The following is a 21439-nucleotide window of genomic DNA, read 5'->3' on the forward strand; positions in this document are numbered from 1 at the left end:
TATTGGTTTAAAAGTTTGGCCTCTACACTACTAGTTTAGAACCAACCAATCAATATTGAAAAAAAGGTAGCCAAAGTTTCGAGATAGATAGATGTCATGGTTAAAAAACTTTGGGTACCAGTGTAATTTACAGCTCTATGTCACCTCCCTCCCTCCCAGAGCGTTTCTAATCAACTCCCTGTAAAGCTACTCCCCTTATTCTTCCCTTGTTTTTTTTTGTAAAGGCTACCTATGTTTAGGTAGATATTTTTGTAAATGTGTTTAGATAAATTATTTTAATAAATAAAGAATTTTGGAACAGATTGTTTGAATGCCGCTGGACCTAACAGGAGGCAGCATGCAGGAGAAGGACAAGGCCAAGGAGCTGGTTGATCTGGCCAGGTAATAAATGTACAAGTATAGATGTACAACCCAAAAAACTACCTGACCCTAGTGATGGGGACTTTTCCCTTCTGCTTGAAAATTGCTTTATGCTCTTTAGTAGCGACTTAGCTAAATGTTATTTTTTCCGACGCTATTAGCTGACATTCAAAGACCCAATTAAAAGTCGGCCCAGGGTCCCCAACCCTTGGGTAGAGTTATATATAGTTTGTGCCGCTCTATTCTTTTACCTCAATAGCACGGTAGATATCATAGTTTCACTTGGTGGAAACTCCATAAAGTATGATAAATACAAGAGGGGTGATATTAGGTCATTTTATTTTTTGGTAGAGAAAAATGGTTAAAATAGCCTTGCAGGGATAAGGTACTGTAGGATTAGAAAAACATAAGAATCAAAATATATTTTATTTCAGATCTTTGAGGCAGGAGAAAATCTACGTTAGCTATGAGAAGAAACAGCTACAGAGCCTTAATGAAGCTGTTTCCGACGCTGGCCGTCGGCTGTCGCAGGGAAATATGGATATAATACAAAGTTAAAAATATGTGCGACCAGACACTTGTTGGTCACTTGGCTCGATCATTTATTGTAAAACTATTGGATGTACTCCTATAATTTTATGTTCTGCTTGCGAGGGGTAATAAAGGGGGTAAAAAATGGCTTAAAACCATCCCGGGACACATATGAAGCTCCTCTGCTATTGAAAAATTGATCGTTTCAGTGGTTAGCGAGATCCTAACGGACAAACAAAAACCCACCTACTTTATGCAATAGGATTGTAGACAACTAACCCATTGATAACACAACCTTTGTTTGTAAGTACTTGCATTTTAAGGAAGAAACATTGTAAACGTCTTTTGGTATGGGTTGGCTTGGGTCGATTCTCTAACCAAACACCTCTTAACATTTGCGTTTTAGTGAAGACTGTTCGTTCTAAAAAAAGGTACTTTGGTACTTGGCTTAGTAGATGCAAACATTTTGAAATACATCAATATTCTAAATATTCTTAATATTATTTTTTTGATAAAAATTATTCCTAATGTATTATATCCATTATTTGCAGGCCGCCTGGATTGCTCACATGCAACGTGTCAACCTGGAGGGCCTTACTATGTCCAGGAATGTAGATACTTGTATATTTTCTCCATGTAAAAGTTATTTCGTATAGGATTGGCTTTTTTACAATTTTTATTATTGGAGTCATTATAAAAATTGTTTTCTTATCTTCTATCTAGAAAAGGTTTTAAATAAGTGGTTTAATCAATTCATTTTTAAAATTAATTTTTGATTAATATGTACAAAAAGTTATTGCCTGTCATCATAAAGTACACAACGGGCTTAAGTTTCGAATTCTAAAACCTGAAAAAAAATGTGTTTTATAATAGCAAAGTATCTTCATAGGCTGGAGCCAAATTTTTGTTGTCAACGCTGCAATCTGCTCAATCAGGTTTAATACAATACAACCATAACTTTTCAAAAACATTTTTAGCCAATTTTTAAAAAATGTTATGTACCTAACTTTTCTCCATTAATAGCATGTAAATATTTTGCTTTCAACGTGGTTTAGGAAGACGAAGTAAACTTGATTGTCTTCAAATTTTTCTCCAATTGAAAAAATTTAAAGGCGCCATCTCTCTTAGAACTTAGAAGGGTTGCGGTACCCTCCTCCCAAATAGATTATATATAAACCTTCCTTGCAACTATTGGAAGCTTTACTGTAAAGGATATATTGTATGCTAAATCTAATTCTAGACACCTTTTGTGGACGGATACAAGCAACTGTCCCACCACCTGGCTGCGTACTCACAGTTCCTTGTCGCATTGAGAAACAATCCAGGAAATTGTCCATCACATTTTGCAAACTAAAAACCTTACTACTTTATAAGCACACTAGCGGATACGCCCATAGAAGACTCTAGGGGCACTTAGAAGTCGATCCCCTTTTTATTTTCATTTTAAGATTATAAAAGAAAAAAAATTGGAAGGGTTATTTTTTATAAGGAGGGTGTTGGTATCCTCACCAAAAATAGTTAAAAACCTTGCTGGACCTTTAAGGAGCTTGACTGAAAACAAGATCGGCTCAGCGTTTCGTGAGATCCTTCGCTAGTCAAAAAAAGCTTACTACTTAATATAATAGGATAGGATTAGAATATACTATTGTTTGTTTATTTTAGCTTTATTGATTCCATTAGGTATTTAAAACTGTCAAGAAAGAATAACATTGAATTACCTGACAAAAGTTATACTTATGACAGTTACGTAAACTAAAAAATTTCTCCGAAAATAAGGCAAATCAAACATGGACAAAAATATCTTCCAGATTTGGTTGGAACCTGCCTTGCGGCTGGAGACAGGGTGCCTAACATTGAGAACATGCCAGATATTGTGGACTCTCTGTTCTGTGGGCTCTTTGGTTCTTGTGTCTTGCAGGAGGATGAAAAACTTGTTATGAAAGTTCTAAAGAGGTACCAAAGAATATTTAAACACTATCATAATCTAAATAGTAGGTTGATGTATCAATGTGTTTGTGTAACTAAAATCTCATAAACAACTTGACCGTGTATTAAACAAGATTAATAATGGTATGTACAAAGAAGAGATAAACCAATTGGTCTATATTTTATTTTTTTGATAGCAGAAAAAAAGTTATAAAAATGAATGTGGAGAAATCCATTTGTAGCGAAGTCACTAGTCATGTTATTTTTCTATCAAACAAAGGAGGAAATGGTACATTTATTCGTTAAAGTAACAAAATTTGTCGAACGATGTGAGGAAAGTCAATATTTTTTATAAACTTCTCATATAAAATATCTAAGAAGACAACATTTTCAGTTTAAATTGATAGATTCTTATTCCAGAATTCAAAATCCTAACAAAAAATCTTATTTAGATTGATTGAGTTGCAGTTGATATCCTCAGCAAATCCACGAAAATTGCTGCGCCACGGCAACAAGTCCCTATCCATCCTCTACAGAGCATTTAGCGAACAGCTGTTCAGCTCTAAGCTGTTCCTGACAGCTGCCCTGTATGACCCCATACTGCAGCTGCTCACGGATGACGAAATTTTTCTGGATATCGACCCATCAAAGGCGGTTTACAGGTTGAAACGATTTTAACTAACAACAACCCACAGGTTTCATTATAATTCACGCTGTGACAGACGCGGATAGCAGGAGAATTAAATTACGTCCTTAGAATGTGTGTGAGTTTTTTTTGTTTATTGGGTGTTAGTGTAGTGTAACGCTGCATTCGTTTTGCTGTTGGGCATACCGTTAAGTATCTACCAACGAAGTAAAACTTTTTATTTAACATTTTTGCTTGATCTTAAAGCTACAAAGATAATGTTGAGGTAACTTAAAATCTTCGTTTACAATTTTCCTTTAATGCAACAACTTTTGTCTTAACTTTTTTTTACTCCATCCAGGTTCCCGCCCGAGGAGCGCGTGAAAAGATTCGGTCAGCCCGGGACCCCCGAGTACGAGCACAACCTCAAGCTACATAGGAAGTTCATTATCAAGAAGTTGGTAGAACACGCTAAGCATTTTATACAAGGTATGTTTTATACCTACTTGCCTTAATAACAACTGCCAGTAGGCATGGGACAGCGGAATGTAAATTATTAAAAGCTTTCGGGGACCTTTGGTAAATCTTGACAAATTAACATCTAACTCAAAAACAAACACATGACTGTGATATTGAAATTTCGAAAGGTGGAGTATATTTAAACTAGTGATGGCAATCCGTCGAATTTTTGGGCCGGATTCGGATTCCGGATTCTTAAAAGAATCCGTCAAAAAAAGTGGCGGATTCCGGATTCTTATTTTTGGCGGATTCCGGATTCGGATTCCGGATTCTAGCAATATTTTAAAAGGCCTTTTTTTAAAAATTATAAAATTTAAGTGCTACATTAGTACATATGTCCTAAAAATTAATGTTTTTGTTTTTTTTCTATAATTCACTTCCGAGAACTGAACCAGATTTTAAAAGATATTATATATAATGATGATAATCTTTGCCTTCAAAAAGGGTAAGTTGAAAGAAAAAACTTAAGACGCTAATTTTAGCTTACCAATTCAGAATCCGGAATCCGCTTTTAAAAAACGGATTCCGGATCCGGATTCGGATTCCAAAATTGGCCCAAAAATTGGGCGGATTCCGGATCCCGGATCCGGATTCCGGATTACCAACCCTAATTTAAACACATCATAATATTGAATATTACCTATAGAACTATATAAAATATGAGGATAAATTCTCAATACTTTTCTTGTACTTAGTCTTCTCTCTTGCATTCTATATTTTAAAACCTGACTTGTTTAATATTTTCGCAAAAATCGATATGTATAGCGATTATTTTGCTTATATGTTTAGTTAAGTTACTAATTTTTGTTACCAATTTATACAGGAATCAAGAAAAACTTCCATCGGTTCCCCATCCACCTAGCCAACATCATGCGCTTCCTCTTCGCCCAGATGAAGCAGCGCAACAACGACAACATCGACAACAAGGAGATCTACACCGTGTGTGTGGATCTCTTGTTCACTTTGTTCATCTGTCCGGCAATAGCTGATCCAGGAACACTTAATTTTAAAAATCTTTAATTTTGGCAGTCTATGTACGAGCAGATGTATCTTTTTTACTAAATAAATTATATGGATCTAGCGGCTGCGCCCCTTGCATCCCAGTTAAATAGATAGAGATGGTGCAGAAAAATGGCATAAAACCATCTTTACCCCTTAAATTTTATTTTTAAATGGCCTATAACAATTCTGGAACATATGTTGAGCTTCCCTGAATTTAAGAACTTAATCGGTTCAGTGGTTAGCAAGATTTTAACTGACAGACAAAAAACCTAATATAAGACATCAATATAAAGGTAGTAAAAAACTTTTATGCAATGTTGAGAATTTAATTAAGTGTATTTGACTTGCAGAACCAATGGGAATTATTGACATGCCAATCACCTTCATTGCTAGATTCAATCTAATGCAGGTAAAATATAATAAGTATAATTTATATCTGTTATAATATATGTACAGTACATACATACATATAATAGGATTATTGGTTTTAGAATAGGTGCGTTTGGTGCATAGTGTTAATCAATAAAAACTAATTTAGGATTTATGGGCTGTGATCCAGCAAATTAATTCCTTTTAGAATTTCGGTAGAACTTGTTTTGTGCTGAAAATAAAGGGAATTGTATAAGAAAGGGAGAGGGGAGAAGAGCAAAATCTCCAGGGAGTAAGGGAGGGGACAATGGATCGAATAATCAATTTTTAGGAGTCTCAGACTTTGGGTACTGGCTTAAAGGGAATGTGCAAGAATTTAGCAGTTTCTGACTGACTGGGTACTAGCGCACTAAATGCCGCTACTCGTGTGTTAGAATTGAATATTGCAGACAAGTATCAATAAACTTGATTTGTTATAAGATGGCTGGTTTTAACAATTATTTTCTCTCCAGAAAATATCATTTCATAGATGAAAACTTTATTGTGATATTTGTTTAATAAACACTCCTAAGAACCCAATTAAAGAGGACTATCCACGAACGAGAGCACATGATTCCAAGTACCTTCCAGCATTGACCCTAAGTATTTTCTTTCAGAATATAATAGGTCACCATATATTATTGATATATTGACGAGAAAATTTATGTTTCACCATGTTTTTTTTAGGTATTTTAATTGATTTTGAAAACTTTTATGAAGCTAATTCTTTTAATAAAATGGATATTTGATGATGCATATGCGAATACTCGTATTATATAGATTGTAAATTAATCCATAATAGCAATAATTTAAACATACATATAAGATATAGTAAATGTGCTTTTGACATTTTTTTTATTTTTATCGTTTGACAACATGGACAATTAAAGACACCCCGAACTCAACAAAACGTTTGATAGAATTTTAACTAATTATGGTGGACATTTTTTTACTTTTCTTCAACTTGAAGTGGTGAAACATAAATTTTCTCGTCAATATATCAATAATATATGGTGACCTATTATATTCTGAAAGAAAATACTCAGGATCAATGCTGGAAGGTACTTAGAATCACGTGCTCTTGTTCGTGGATAGTCCTCTTTTGGGTTATTGGGCTATGGGTTGAATGGGTTCCAACTTCCAGGGAGATTTTTCTAGTTATTAATTACAGAATGGTTACGTCAGTCTGATGGGCTGGTAATCTAATTTTTAAATGAATGCTTTTTTCTTGGAACTTTTTTCTTATTTTATAGTTTTCTGTATTGTTTTAACTCTCCCTTTATAATTTCCTCCATATTTTCTGGATTAATCTTGATTTCATAGTCTTTCACCAAAAACTCTTAAATTGAATTAATTGCCCATTGTCCCCTCCCTTACTCCCTGAAAATCTCACTTAAAATTGTTTTTCATAATCCTAGTTCCTTGTCCCTTTATACTAAATAGGATTAAAATTTTGCATAGTACAAAAGCTATAAGAAATTTTTACTATATTTTGCTCATTATTTTCCGCTATTAAAATTATGATTAAAATTTAGATTGCGCGGCTTGTGTTAATAGTAGAAAAACGTTATGCATACCATTAGAACCGTTATGCAGTCTATTTTTTGGAAATATAAAAACGATTCCTGTGCTACGTATAGTTTATGAGCTATGTGGTAAAATGTCCCAACTGGCTTAAAACTTGACTTGCGAGTAAATCATTAAAGATTAAATTAAAGGGTATGCAAATAAAAATACGTACATTTTTAAAATTCTAATTGCTCAGCTTGTGTTAATAGTAGAAAAACGTTATGCATACCATACGTATAATTTATGAGCTATGTGGTAGAATGTCCCAACTGACTTAAAACTTGACTTGCGAGTAAATCATTAAAGATTAAATTTTTCCACTTTTCTCACATTTATCAATACAGCTCCTAAACTAAAAATAGCACAGAAATTGTACTTATATTTCCAAAAAATAGAGCTTATGACGGTTCTAACGATATACATAGCATTTTTCTACTATTCACACATGCCGAGCAGTTTGAATTTTAAAAATGTCCGCATTTTTGCACACACTTTTTTTTTATCCTTGATGATTTACTCTCAAGTCATGTTTTCAGTCAGTTGGGATATTCTTCTATGTAGCTCCTAAATTATAAGTAGCACAGTAATGGTTCTTATATTTCCACAAAATAGACTTCATACCGGTTCTAACGGAATGCATAACGTTGTTCTACTATTAACACAAGCCGCGCAATTTGAATTTTAAAAAGGTACATATTTTTTTATATACTTTAATCTTTAATGATTTACTCGCAAGTCAAGTTTTAAGGCAGTTGGGACATTTTACCACATCGCTCATAAACTATACGTAGCACAGGAATCGTTTTTATATTTCCAAAAAATAGACTTCATAGCGGTTCTAATGGTATGCATAACGTTTTTCTACTATTAACACAAGCCGCGCAATCTAAATTTTAAAAAAGTCCGCATTTTTTTGCACACCCTTTATATCATGTTGTAATTGCTTTTAACAAAGAAAACAATACATTTTATTTGATATTTATGCCCTTTGGATTTAGCACAGGCCTTTGATTCTTGTATAATCTCAATTGCTACAGCAATCTGTATTCAGGTAGGGCAGATAATCCAGACCTTGGCCCTTTGCAAGTGGGAGCAGATCAACCCCGCCCACGAGGACCTCTACTCGGAGTTTGACCGGCACTGCGTCTCCAACCTGGTCCAGGAGATTATTGAGACCTCCGTCGAGCCTGCAGGCATTTATTACATCTTTCCTGTTATTTTTCCGGTTTTTATGAAAATGATTTAAACTATTATTTAAAGTCTTTTACACAAGGTCAAGTCTTGGTTAGTTACAAAGATTTCAAACCAAAATAAATTAACGATGGTTTCCCTAAATGTGTCTAGTCGAACAATAAAAAAAATGAAAATAAGGGAATGGATAGTTTTTGGTATGTTTGTCTTTTACTTTTGATTAGGTTAGGTTATATAGGGTACAGGGTAGCTAAGCAAGGATATAGTTGTTAGGCATATGGGGAATTGCTTTTAGCTAAGCGTCTGTAAATTCCCAAGACCTGATTTTCCCTTTGCGATTATAAGAGGTTTTTATTTATTTTTTTAACAAAATGGAATTAGAAATATAAAATGTTGTAGGATCAGTACAAGTTGATACATTCCGTCTGTCTGTCCTTCTCAGTGCTGATCAACTACATGAGATTATTGACTGGCTCAGAAACTTAACTGATATTGATTCAGTTGATAAGGTAATCATTATAAGCATTATTATAATACCTATATTTCCAGAAAGTTAGTGTATTAAACCACTAATGTTTCTTGCTATTATTTATTATATCACTCTGCTTAACATGTTTATTGTTTATACCAGGATACCCAAGAAGAAATTACTAAACTGCTGTCATCTCTACCCGCCGCTGTGCCTGGCCGCCGCAAGTCCACCTCTACGCCCAACAGCAAGGCGGCGGACGCTAATTCAGACAGTATCGACTTGGACGAGGCTAGCAGCACCAGCTCACCGGCCAGCTTTGCCAAGCACAAGGCCAGCCTGACCGCTAAGCTGTCGAATGTTGGCGCCAAGGCAAAGTCGCCGAAAATGGCGACAAATGAAAATTTTACCAACCTGTCACAGTCTTCGCCAGATAAGGTAAAAAATGCAATATCATGTATTTAGGAATTCTGTTGCATACTAAAGTTTATTTTGTATTTAAGGTTCTAGTGATCCCAATCCACGACGGACCCCCAGAATTACCTGGCCTGGCCTCTGAGGAGTCAGTCCTCAAGAAGAACACGGCACACCAGTCCAGCGGCAAGATCAAGATCAACTATGTCGGGTTTGACGACTCCATGTCCTTTCGTGGAGAGGGTAGCATTGCTGGCTCTGGTGGAGAGGTCATGGAGAAGAGAACAAGGTAGGAATTATAAAATCAACAAAATTTTTATCTATAAGAATAGTTAATGCTCTTAAAAGTATTTGTTAGTTATAAACTTTATTTCGTAATCTTAAAAAAAGGAATACCTATAGTTTTTCAGTTTTCCAGCAATTAATTTTATTTAATTCTTTCTCGTCATAAATAATGTATGGCCCTTTATTGAGACATCAAAAACATACACGAATGGCCAATTATCTGTTTTTTTTATTTTAAAAAGGGATAAGTTTTTCTGAAATTAGATATTAATATTTTTTTTGATCAGGTTTTCCCTGTCTCACGACGAGGGTTCAATTGGCAACACGTCAGACAACCTGGAGGCAATATCAGAGGCTGCATCCAATCATTCGGTGGCCTCCAGTTTAGAGGATGAAGTAGACCAGGTCAGAATAAAATTTTTAGCTCAATTGTACTTGAATATCCAAAAGGATAAGTTGTTACCTAATTAGAATTTGATTTTGGGAGAGTTTTCCACTATTACCTTGTTTTTATATTTTGTTTTGTTATTTTTGGTGGCTTTTTATATAAAGGGTAAAAACAATATGCTACTAGTGCAATCGACAGTTAATTTTAATTTCAATAGCAATTTTCAATGTGAAAGAAAATCATAATTTTGTTTTAATTTGTAAAGGTTGAAGATCCAATCATAGACAACCTGTCGGACATGGTATCAGCGAATGTGAGTGGCCGAGGGACCCCCAATGTTTCGGGACGTGATACTCCCTCCAGTCAGGTATAATCACATGTGTGTGTGTGTGTGTTTAGCCAATTTTGACAAGGTACCCAAAAGTTTTAAGAATTTAAGAAAAATATTTTAAGTGTTTAGTTCACAACAAATAGAGATTTTTTCTTATAATCATCTATTTTAGAGTTACTCTTTTTTTTTTATAAAAGTAAGAGTGTTTGGTTGGTTTAAAATCAAATAATGATGAAAAAACTCCTTGAAATATGTAATTTTGTTGTTGAAAATCCTTGGAAAGTGGACTAGTTTAATTTCTTATTGGTTTCTTTTAGTGTTATTTCAAATCATATTAATGGCAATAAAGGGCGGTAAAGTAAATAAATTTTTCTGGCACTTCAATCATGTTTTGTAGGTGTCTGAAGAGGATGACCATGGGCATAATAATCATCATATTCATCATCATCATGGACATCAACAAGAACAGGCAACAATTTCATGTCAAACATAGCTAAAACGACATTATAATTAATTGTTTGTCTGTCCGTCATAATTTAGTTGTAATGTTATTCTTGTTTGATGATAATAATGTCATTTTTGTGACAATCTTTTTAATATTAAATAAGATACTTACTTTAATTGAAAATAAGATAAGAGAAAAATAAGCCAACCCAATTTCAATTGACTCACAATTAGAATCTTAGTGGTCTCCTCCAGTGTACCAAGTTTTATAACATTGGACTTGGGTCGTATTTTATGAAAATTAACGGGTTTATTCTTGATTTAAATTAAATCTAATGACTTGGAACTATAATATAGGCTGTTGTTAATCCCCACGACGACCGGGGTCCGCCCAACCTGGAGGGTGACCGGAACGACAACGTACTCAACAGCCGCCGCAAGAACGGCGAACCCGACATGGAGGAGCGATTCGGCCGCTTCGAGATCAAACCCGAAGTGCGTCGCGGCCGTGTCGGCCAGTTGGGCAGCACAGGCGCGGCTGGGGACAGGGATGAGGCCGTTTCGATGGTTAGTGATACATGGTCAACGGATGTGTTGTCTAGTGATACAGAAACTGTGGGTGAACCGCCCACCTTGGAGTACCTGCTCAGGGGTAGACCCGGAGATGAATTTAATTCAAGGTAAATGACTTAAGCATTGACTTTTGATAAAGCCTTTGAAAATATTTTTTATTGTCAAATACGCACCTGATGGGTTTGAATTAGCTGGGTTTTTTTATTGTTAGAAAAAGTTATGGTGGCGCCATATGTCTGAATAAAAATAAATTCACAATTTACTAATAAAAGCCGATGTTTTCTATTGTTAATAGAAGCTGTGCGGGAAGTTTACTTTAGTTTAAACTTTGTCTTAAAATGCATACAATATTATTATATTACATTTATTGTGTCTAGATCTCGTAATCTGGATAGCCTGGCTATACCTGCGGACGGCAACCTTAGCAACGCAGCCTCCGGCGGTGGCAACAACTCTGGGCCGCTTTTGGACATCGGTGAGACGAACAGCGAGGCCTGGTCGATGGACGTGCTGGCCTCGGACACAGAGAGCTTCAGGATGAGAGATTTTGACCCGGACGATAGCATATCAGTTGCGCGCAGCGATGACACCAGGAATTGCACATTTTCATTTTGTCTTATTTTCATAAATAGAAGTTCTTAAATTTTGCTAAATTTTGTGATTTTTTTATATTTTTTATATTTCCTTTAAAAGGATTTGTGACAATTTGTTTTAAAGAGTGTATCCAATACTCCGAGTTATGGCCAAACGGGCACATCCTAATTGATACATAGTTGCGCCGCTTTAAATATATAATTGTATAAACCTTAAAAACTAAACTTCACAAATTGTATAAAAATGTGGTGATTAATAAAGGTTTACTGATGACACAACGCGCAGCGACCCTGACCACCTGCTACAACGCCTTGACCTGAACGAATACGAGGATGGCGGGGGTGTTGTTGGTGTGGGGGCGCATGGGATAGGACACCATGGACATCACAGAGGTCCGGGATCAACATCATCCTCATCAAGGAAAAAAACTTAAATTGTTGATTTTATTTAGAAGTTTATACATCACCAGGGATCTTTGGGATAAAGATTAATGGACATACCCAATTATGATAAACCAAATTACCCCGTATGTAGATTTTTAAAATATCAGTTGAAAAAAGTTTGGATACTACTATTTTGAAACCAAATAATCAAAATTCAATATAAGTATCCAAAGCTTTTAATCCAACGAATATGATAATAAAAAGTTTTACTAAATTTAAGTAATTCATTTGAATCAGAATGTTGTTTCACCCATCATCATCCGTAAGAAACGTAGCTGTTGAACAATGGGCGGAATTTGGCCGGTCAAATTCAGATCCGCGGGACAAACGGCGGGACAGTGACGCCTCCGCCACCTCCATGTCCCGCCATCACCACCATGAAAGCATTCTCAAGGGATAATTCATGAATTTGATTTTATTGTTTTGGTAACGCAGCTACTTCATAGCAATATATCCGCAAGTCTAAATCGCTAGGTATTTGATGTATCTTCTATTGTTGAAGAATAAATAGGTAATAAAAATTCTTAGAAACATTTATTAAATTAGAAATGGAAATTTAAAAATTTAAAATTTGACTACATCTCTTCGACCATCTCTCTCTCCTCCTCGTGCTTTCCCTTGGTCCTCCTCTTTGCCCGTACATGCTGCTTCCTCTTTTGTCTCACAGAATCCTTCTTATGGGTGTCAACATGCTTTTTCACGTTAGCCCGCTTGATGCCATGTTCAACGTTCATATTTTTCCGTTGTTCTCTAACTTTTGTTTGAGTTCTGCTTGAGGGCTGGTTCATTACGTCGGAAGACTTTGCCATATCCATTGAGTCCTTAGAATACCCAGCACTTTTAGAGGAGCTTTTGGATTTCATGGCTTTTCTTGGGGAACGCTTGGACACGCGTTTTCCAACCTTTTTGGTCACTTTTCTTGCCATTTTAAATTTTTAATATTAATTATAAAATTTGAGTACTTTCTTATCAAAAGATGACTTTGAACTGAAAGTCTAAGCTTATTAATTCATTTTTTTTCAACTTTTTGTTCAATTTAGGGAAAATAGACCTACCAAGGATTACTCATGCCATGTTTCGTAAGATTCTAAGTGTCATTTAATCATTGATTACGAGATGGTTGCATCACCCCCCCCCCCTTGTGTTTAATTTAGCCTTAAAACTATGTCTTCGGGAAGCTGTATATATAAGGTTTTTGCTTTTCATTATTCCTCTTTTCTGATAGTTAAAAAACATGTTTTATCATTTTCTAGAAGCCGTTAGTGCCCAGTAGTAGCGGTGGCCACAGTGTTCATGTAACTGCCAGCAGCAGCCTGGTAGAGACTGCTTCAGGTATACATTTTATAATAAACTATTTTGCTAATATTTATTTCTTTGGCAGATTGTAATTGATATTCATTTTTATTAAATGTTTTGTTTTATTTTTGTCTGTCTATCAATTACTAGAATGTCGTAAATGTCAAGTTATAGGTTACAATCTTCGATATTATATTGCGATTTATCTATTTTATCAAATTATTATTGATGATGATCAACTCTTTATTGTTTCCAGGTACAGTCGTCAGCCTGGAGGAAACTATGACCACCACAACTGACGGTTCTGTCGATAATTTTTCCGTCAGCACTGCTGACATATCAACCTTGTCAACTTCTGTGCGTCTATCCACAACCAGCATAGCATCAAGCGCCAGCAGTCAGGACGGCAGTGCTGCCTCGGTGGAGGCCATTCCGCCGCCGGCAAAATCACGCAGCAACTCGTCAGTCAGCGTCGCCACGTCGATCGGCGGAGGATCTGTCCAGGAGGAGCCTAAAATTAACTCAATGGCTGCTACCGGTGCGATCCCCAAAAGTATTAGCTTCGACAAATCAGCCGACAAGGATGATGGAATTATAAGCAAGCGGGATCGAAATAATTTTTTCAAAAATTTTAAACTTCCTAAAATTGGACGCAATCGCGGCGGCGGACGGGGATCAAAGGCGGCCGAGGATTTTAGAATATCTGAACGGCTTAGCCATGATACATTTAACATACCCGAACAGGCTGAAATCAACAGCCACGGCGATGTTCCAGACGGAGCTCGTGCCTCTGTTCTCCACGAAAACACTGACGACATTTTGGCAAAGTATAGGAAACAACCAGCTTCCACCGATTCGGCGGACGGCGGCAAAAATGGCGGGAAACCGGATGAAGTGCTAGTTAGCATTGTTAAGCCGGAGGGTGACGAGCCTGATGGCGCAGCTGGAGGGCTGGACGACCTGGATCTGTCAAACCTGGAGCCAAGTGTTATTTTTGAGGATGCCAAAAGAAAGCTGCGGCTAATGCTTTCAGAAGTAAGGTTTTGGTCATTTAAGAAAAATAGCTTTGATAGGTAGTCTATAATTGTAATTACATTTCTTTTTTTGAGCTTAATGTCAGTCAAACTTATCACTATTTTTATAACGGTTTTACTTTTCCCTCTGAAATCATTTTTTAGTTTTGAGAAGAAAATGAAAACAAACTTTTACGGGGGTTATTGTTTTCCAGGGTCGACTTCCCTTTTAGGGTGGAGGTGCATGCCCGCCCAAATAGGTAAAAACCTATCCTGGATCCATAAGAACCTTCGGATCTACTGCAGTTCACGGTAAAATATTGCTGGTAACGAATATTGCCAAAAATCTATGAATTTTAAAGGCTGCTAACTGCCAAACGGCTGAACGTACAGATCATGCCCGCACACTGTTTTAAGCGGCATAAGAAGGCCTACAAATAATCTGAAATAGCCATAAATCAATAATGCATAATTATCTCGCAGTGCAGAGAAATGCGCGAAAAAGGCCTATTTTACGCGTTTTTTCTTCAGTGAAGCTTTCCCTGTGCATCATTGGATCTTGGCTATTCCAGATTATTTGTAGGCCTTCTTATACCGCTTAATATGGTGTGCGGGTATGATCTGTGCGTTCAGCCGTTTGGCAGCTAGCAGCCTTTAAAATTCATAGATTTTTAGCAATATTCGTTACCAGCAATATTTTACCGTGAACTGCAGTAGATCCGAACCTTCACTGTAAGGAAACAGACTGACAGACATCCTGTGACATATACATATATATTTATTTAGATGGAGACGCCAGCTGTATCTGACTTCATGGGTAGTACAAGCTCCGGCTCCGAGGATCCAGTGAAATCCACCAGCGAGGAGATACTGTCCCTGCTGAGGGTCATGCTGGCGGAGGCGCTGAACCAACATGATAGGAACCTTGCTGCGCAACTTTATGAAACTATTCGAAGCATTTCAAACCTGGATGAGGTAAAAAAATTGTTTTTAGTCACATTGGAGTGTAAATTAAACTGGTCCCAAAATTTAACCATGTTATTTTATTCTGTGGTTCAAAATTATTTGTGTTATTGAATCTGAAACTTGTTTAGGAGAGTTGTGTAAAGTTGATAAGAAAGTTGAAGGAGGAATACCGAAGGAGATCCCCGTACATTGGGTACCTGGTCAGGTCGCGCCAGGGGTTGCTGGCCAGTCTACACACACTCAAGAGTCTTACCACCAGGGATGCTGACTTTACGAACAAAAATGTATTATATGCAATATCGCTTTAATGAAGCTTTGAGGCTATTATCTTAATATTCATGAATTATTCATAATTTTATTAAGTAGGTATAGAAAAGTTTTCTTTTGAATCTGTTTTGTTAAAATGTAAATCATAATATAGGGACATTAGGTAAACGAATAATTTTCGAATCTTCTTTCAACTTTCTTCAATAACATATGAGAAATTTGAGTTCCTGTATGTGCCTTTCAAACTTCATAGTAGGACATCAAATTAACGTCTTTGTGGCTAAAACTTGATATTGACATATAATTACCTCAATATTAAATCAACAATACACCAAGTCTATACTAGCCAATCATTATAAATCTGGAATAAAACAGAACAAACTTAAAACAAATTATCTTAAAACCTTAAACAGCTATTCACTACTAAAGTATCTGCAATGTAATAAAGACGTCCAAGCTTCGATAAAAGATAAAAGATAAATAAATACACAGCATCAAAACATTTAAGATATTTATTAAATAACAAATCTTCATAGATGAATAAATATCTCAACAGCAAACAAACTGAAATAAATAAACAGATCATAGATAAATAACACAAATATAAAACTGACATTCATTATATATCATCTCTTCCTTCTTCTCTCTCTACTCCTTCCTCCTCTTTTTCTCGTCCTTCTTCTTCTCGCCCTCCACCCACCGTTCCCATACCGACAATTGAATTTCGAGGACCTGGTACCTCTCCTTCTCCCTCTGGAGCTTCTGCTTGTACTCCTCCACCTCCTTGGTCAACTCCTCTGCCTCCCAGCGCAAGTCATACACGTCTTTTTCTAGGGTCTCTCTCTCCTCACGCCAGTCCATCATGTCTTGGTATGTGGATTCATCCAGCTTCCTGTACTTCCTGGAAGTCCGGCGGCTCTCTTCCTTGTAACGGTCCCTCTCCGCCTTGGCCCCCTTCAGCTCCCCCTTCAGCTCCTTAATTTCCGTCATAAGCTTGGTCACATGAGCTTCAGTATCTTTGAGGCCACCTTCTAAGAGTTTCAGATCGCTGCGCAATTCGCAGTTTTCCCTGAAAACCCTTTTGAAGGTGCCCTCATCGATAGATATGACGGAAATGGGCTTTGGGGCAGCATAGGTGACCACACCAGCTTTACCTTCCCCCTTTGATTTCTCCCCTTTACCTTTCTTCCCCCTCTTGTTCATCGCTCGGGGCTTGAGCTCGCATCCAAGTCCCTGCAATATCTCAGCGGTCTCAGGCTTCTCCACATATGACCACGTCTGGTACAGGGGTAGGGGTACCACCGGGCTGGATACTTGACACGGGGGTTCCTGGCGATGGAGGCTAGCATGGAACCGGAGCAATCGGCTGGAATACCTGTATTTGGCATTCACCGTAAGGGTATGGCCAAGCCCGGTATCAGTGACATATTCTAGATACATCTGCGGGCAAACCACCCACTTATTTTGCTGTCTGGATAAGAAAGACTTATGCAATAAAAGTATAGGGATGGCCATCTCCACGTGTCTACGCCAGATATGCTCATTGACGCGCTCCACCTCTGGCCATACCATAAATTTGTCAGGTATAAACCTGAGGGACGGCACACTAATAACGTGGCAGGAGCCACGTACGGCGTCAATGATTTGATCAATGGCTCTGATCAAGTCCTCCGGGGGGAGCACACCGACGAAGGCCTGCAGGACAGGCAGCGTCACTCTCACCGGCATCTCGTGCTCCATCTCCGCCATCACCATCTCCGTGAGCTGCTCAATGTCCTGGGATTCAAAGTGAACCCAGGTTATTTCCTCGGGGCAAATCATCGGGCGGTCATGGTCACTGAAGATCACGTGGCAGGTGTCCTTCTCCAACTGCAGGACTAGGTTGGTGGGGGCGGTGGCCACGCTCTTATTCGGGAACATCGTGCTGGACAAAAAAAATGAATTATGTTTAACTTTTTATTTCATTTATATTATAAACTGAATTGTCTTTCCAAGATTACTTTTTAAATACATTCAACTAAGAAATTGATTTAAGTAAATAACATGAAAAGAAATCAAGTCAAAATGAGTAATGTGAAAATTCATGACCAAAATAATTATCATTTTTAAGGATAATCTTAGTCATTGTTTTTCATGAAATGATAGTTATCACTTTATAAATTAATACTGTAGACATGCTGTAAGTATTTTTGAAACTGATGTTAATATTTTTCTGTTAATCAAAACAGTATCATTTTTAATTAGATAAAGTTCTGATAGCTCGAAAATAAATTATATTACGTGAAGCTGGACGTTTCTCAAATACTAGAAACTAAAACATTCTTTTAAAAAAATCTCATAAAAACTATAAAACAAAAATACGATATGTATACGGAAAAAAAAATTTCTTTCACTGTTAAAAACTATTAAGCACTATTATTAGTTATGCGTGGATAATTGTTAATTGTTTTTACATGGTTCAAAACCCATTTTGGAAAAATTTATTAATTAATATTATAAAATAACAAGAATTTACCTTGAGTAATGCAAAAGGATGATTAATGTCCGAAAGCAATAAAAGGCAAAACTGTAATGATAAACTATGTAAAAACAATCAAAAAGGTAAACTTATCCTATTTAATACGCATTTTCTTCACATTTTTGATATGGAATTTTATTTCCGTAAATTTTTCAACATGACGGCAGCCATGTTTGTTGTTTACATCTTTGCGCATATTTGCCGCGTTCAATTATGCTGAAATTACGTCAGCGTTGACAACACAAAAATGTTTAGTGAATACCCAAAATTTTTAATATTACTGGAAGTTGTCACCTTGTCCTTGGTGGGTTGTGGCGATATTGTAAAACATGCAAAGACATTTAACATTATTGCTGTTGTTATTACAAGTACCTAACTATATTTATTAGAAAAATTAATTTCTAAGCACAAATTAACTACATAAATGAATTGTATGGGAATTTATTTACAAGATAGGTTATATACACGTATCTGACATGGATTTAACCTTTTAGGCTTTGATTACAGCCATGATCTCCCTTGGGATCTTTCCTTCTTGCATGACCTTGCTCAAGGTTTCTCCATTGGCTCCCAGTTTCGTTAACGGATCCGCTAATTGAAATTGACCAGGTGCCCAAATCAACTGCTCAAGTTCTTTGTCTTTGAGCATTTGCTTCACCACTCCAATCTCCCTGCGAAGTTTTCGCTCAGCAACATCAGTGGTTGAATGTACACTCTCATAGGTGTCCTTATTATCTATAATTGCTCTCACCGGTAGATTACCTTCTTCTCCCAGCAATTGTTGGAGGGTCCATTTGAATGCTATTGCTGCATCCAAACCTTTGGTCAAGCTAACTGCTTCAGCTGCCAGAGTTGAAGTCACCACTCTGTCAATCTTGTTCGCTCTCCAGTCAATCGGTGCACACCTTCCATCCTCCGGTCTGACCAAGAATAAGACGTATCCCTGTGTACTGTCAGTACCTCCATTCAAGTTGCCATATGACGCGTCTGTAAACAACCAGATTTCAGTTTTCTTGAGGTCTTTGAGGTTAGAAAACCTCAGAATCGCCTTGTTATCCTTAAGATTCTGTAAGGTCTTCTTGGCAAATTTCAAATCTGCCACTGATCCACCTTTGAAGTGAGTGGAACATGCAATCATACTGAAAGAAAGTTCAGGTCTTGTGGATCTAACTGTCCAATTCAGCTGACCTGTCATCTTTCTCAGCATTGACAGCTCCTCGTATGTCATTTCCTCATTGGACTGCCTTAATCTTAACTTGTCTATCTCAGGAACAGTTAGACTTTCAATGTAGTCAGACTGATCCAAGGAAACTCCATCCTTGTCTTGATTGAGTTGAAAGCCCGTGTACATGAAGCTTCCCCTCTCTGATTTTCCAACCTTGAAAGTTGCCAGAATCTGTGGTAGAATGACTTTGTGAAAATGTTCACCTCCAGCGTTCAGAAAATCATCCACATGCAATCCTACTAGAGCCTCTAACTGGCCATTGACCTTCAGGTAAAATAGCCCTGAATCATACGTGCACTTCTGGAATCCAAGTTTCTCCAGCACATTCTCCACTCTAGTGTACCATTGCCTGCTGGCATCCCGGAGTCCATACAGACACTTGTTCAAAAGCCACAAAGTGTTCAAAACATTTGCTTCTTTGGGTGGTCTGACATAAACCTTCCTCTTTAGCGTAGTGCCTTGAAGAAATGCACTCTTTACATCTACAGTCTCTATAGGCCAACCCTTTGCTGCTGCAATAGCAAGTAGTGTGCGTAGGGAATATTTCTGCAGTGTTGGGGATTCCTTGGGATGTTCATCCTCTTCCTGAAATCCTCTCGCTGTCAGTCTAGCCTTGATTTCTGGTCCTTTCTGGGTAAGTACCCAAGTAGTTGTTATGAAGGGTTGCCCCTCATCCTCCACTACTTTGTAAGTATCAAAATCTTTCAGCTTTTGCAGCTCAAGCTCTTTGGCTGCATCACATTCAGGAGTATTCCTTTTCTCCTTTGGTAGCATCACGGCCAAAACTTCCTCATGTAACCAGGTTGCTAAAGCCTGATCATCGTCCAGTACAATCAAGTTCTCCTCGTCTCTTATGGTAATCACTTTCCCACTGACAAGTCTGATGTCTACTCCCTCAATGAGAAGAAGTTCCTCCTCTGTTGTTGGAGCTTCTTCTTCTGTGGTTTCTTTCCTGACTTCCTGTTGAGCGAAGTCTGCAGAGAACTTTTTACCGCTGTCTAGCTGCACATTGTACCAGTGCTTGTACTTGCCAACTTTCTTTCCAGCCTGACCTAGGATGATTCCTCTCTCCCATCTCCCATTGTCCTTAAGCTCAATGCGCTGATGTTTAACAAATTTCTCTGGGCTCTTTCTCTCCTTGCCATCCAATATATCATTGTTTGGTGGAGCTTCAGCTGCTTGTTGCTCACTAGACTCTTCTTGGGATTGAGCTCCTTCTGTTTCAGCTTCTTGCTCTACGCTCTCAGGCTCATTGATTTCTTCTCTTGCTTCCTGGAAGTCATCTTCATCTTCTGGATCTACTTCCATTTGGGAATTTTTCTGCTCTTCTTTCTTTCCCGGTTTGTCTTTATCAGACCTTTTCTTCTTCATCTCTTCTATCTGAGCCTCTTCATCTCTTAGTCGCTCTGACAGGGTCTGACCAGCTGGCCAAAGTCTGTTAGCACTCACTCTAACATATCCAGAGCTTGTACGTATTCCAATCACTTTATTGTCTTGGAAAATGACTTTCGCAGGACCTAGCCATTTGTCATCCTTGTCTCTTCTGTAGTATACTAGATCACCTGGATTATAATCTCTGTTTACTGCTCTCATCTTTCTGTTGAGAGCCAGTTTAAATTTCTTGCACTTCTCTGCTTTAGCAAAGGCTTCTCTTGTCCCGTGTAGAGTTTCTAGATTCTTTACTAGCTCTTGGCTTCTGGGTTCAATCTGAGAAGCTGGGATTGGATCGGTCATGATGTTAGGTAGCCTTGGTACCCTACCAAATGTGAGTTGGAATGAAGAATATCCATAGACATTAGTTAAGGAATTCTTTACTGCACATGACCAAGCTACTGCTTGTTCCAATGACATCTTTGGGTAATCTCGTCTTAAACACCCTATTACACAATCACATAGTGCATGGTGCTTTTCACATGTGCCATTTTGCCAAGGCGAGTTGGCGGCAGTTGTCATGTGATAGACATTAAGCACGCTACACACTTCTTTCATTGCTTCATTGATGAACTCTCCTCCATTATCTGTTAAGATGATATCTGGCACTGTGAAGTATCTAATCCAATTTTCAAAAAGCTTTGCTACAAT

The 21439-nt window shown here is 37.4% G+C and overlaps 1 protein-coding gene across 24 annotated transcripts in view; it reads left to right on the forward strand.

Moving 5' to 3' along the window:
* Positions 1–21439, forward strand: part of Gapvd1 (GTPase activating protein and VPS9 domains 1) — a 33379-nt gene that overhangs the window by 451 nt on the left and 11489 nt on the right. For 23 of the 24 annotated variants that reach the window (XR_013878816.1, XR_013878817.1, XR_013878823.1 and 20 more), the window contains exons 2-26: positions 302–381; positions 795–887; positions 1439–1495; positions 1778–1826; positions 2132–2211; positions 2695–2844; positions 3270–3479; positions 3804–3931; positions 4785–4952; positions 5311–5372; positions 7992–8133; positions 8531–8640; positions 8763–9038; positions 9104–9303; positions 9587–9704; positions 9953–10054; positions 10416–10487; positions 10820–11142; positions 11413–11626; positions 11889–12047; positions 12308–12464; positions 13324–13404; positions 13625–14403; positions 15168–15356; positions 15476–15600. Coding sequence is in view for 1 of the 24 variants with exons in the window: in XM_080157865.1 (XP_080013991.1) it covers positions 311–381; positions 795–887; positions 1439–1496; positions 1779–1826; positions 2132–2211; positions 2695–2844; positions 3270–3479; positions 3804–3931; positions 4785–4952; positions 5311–5372; positions 7992–8133; positions 8531–8640; positions 8763–9038; positions 9104–9303; positions 9587–9704; positions 9953–10054; positions 10416–10487; positions 10820–11142; positions 11413–11626; positions 11889–12047; positions 12308–12464; positions 13324–13404; positions 13625–14403; positions 15168–15356; positions 15476–15600 (4115 nt within the window). In the remaining 23 variants the exon portion in view is untranslated. Of the gene's footprint in view, positions 1–301; positions 382–794; positions 888–1438; positions 1497–1777; positions 1827–2131; positions 2212–2694; positions 2845–3269; positions 3480–3803; positions 3932–4784; positions 4953–5310; positions 5373–7991; positions 8134–8530; positions 8641–8762; positions 9039–9103; positions 9304–9586; positions 9705–9952; positions 10055–10415; positions 10488–10819; positions 11143–11412; positions 11627–11888; positions 12048–12307; positions 12465–13323; positions 13405–13624; positions 14404–15167; positions 15357–15475; positions 15601–21439 lie in introns of all 24 variants that reach the window. The other variant, XM_080157865.1, reaches the window with a different exon arrangement.

Source organism: Acartia tonsa, chromosome 4 (genome assembly GCF_053477335.1).
Source record: "Acartia tonsa isolate MP-2025a chromosome 4, ASM5347733v1, whole genome shotgun sequence".
Classification (NCBI taxonomy): domain Eukaryota; kingdom Metazoa; phylum Arthropoda; class Copepoda; order Calanoida; family Acartiidae; genus Acartia; species Acartia tonsa.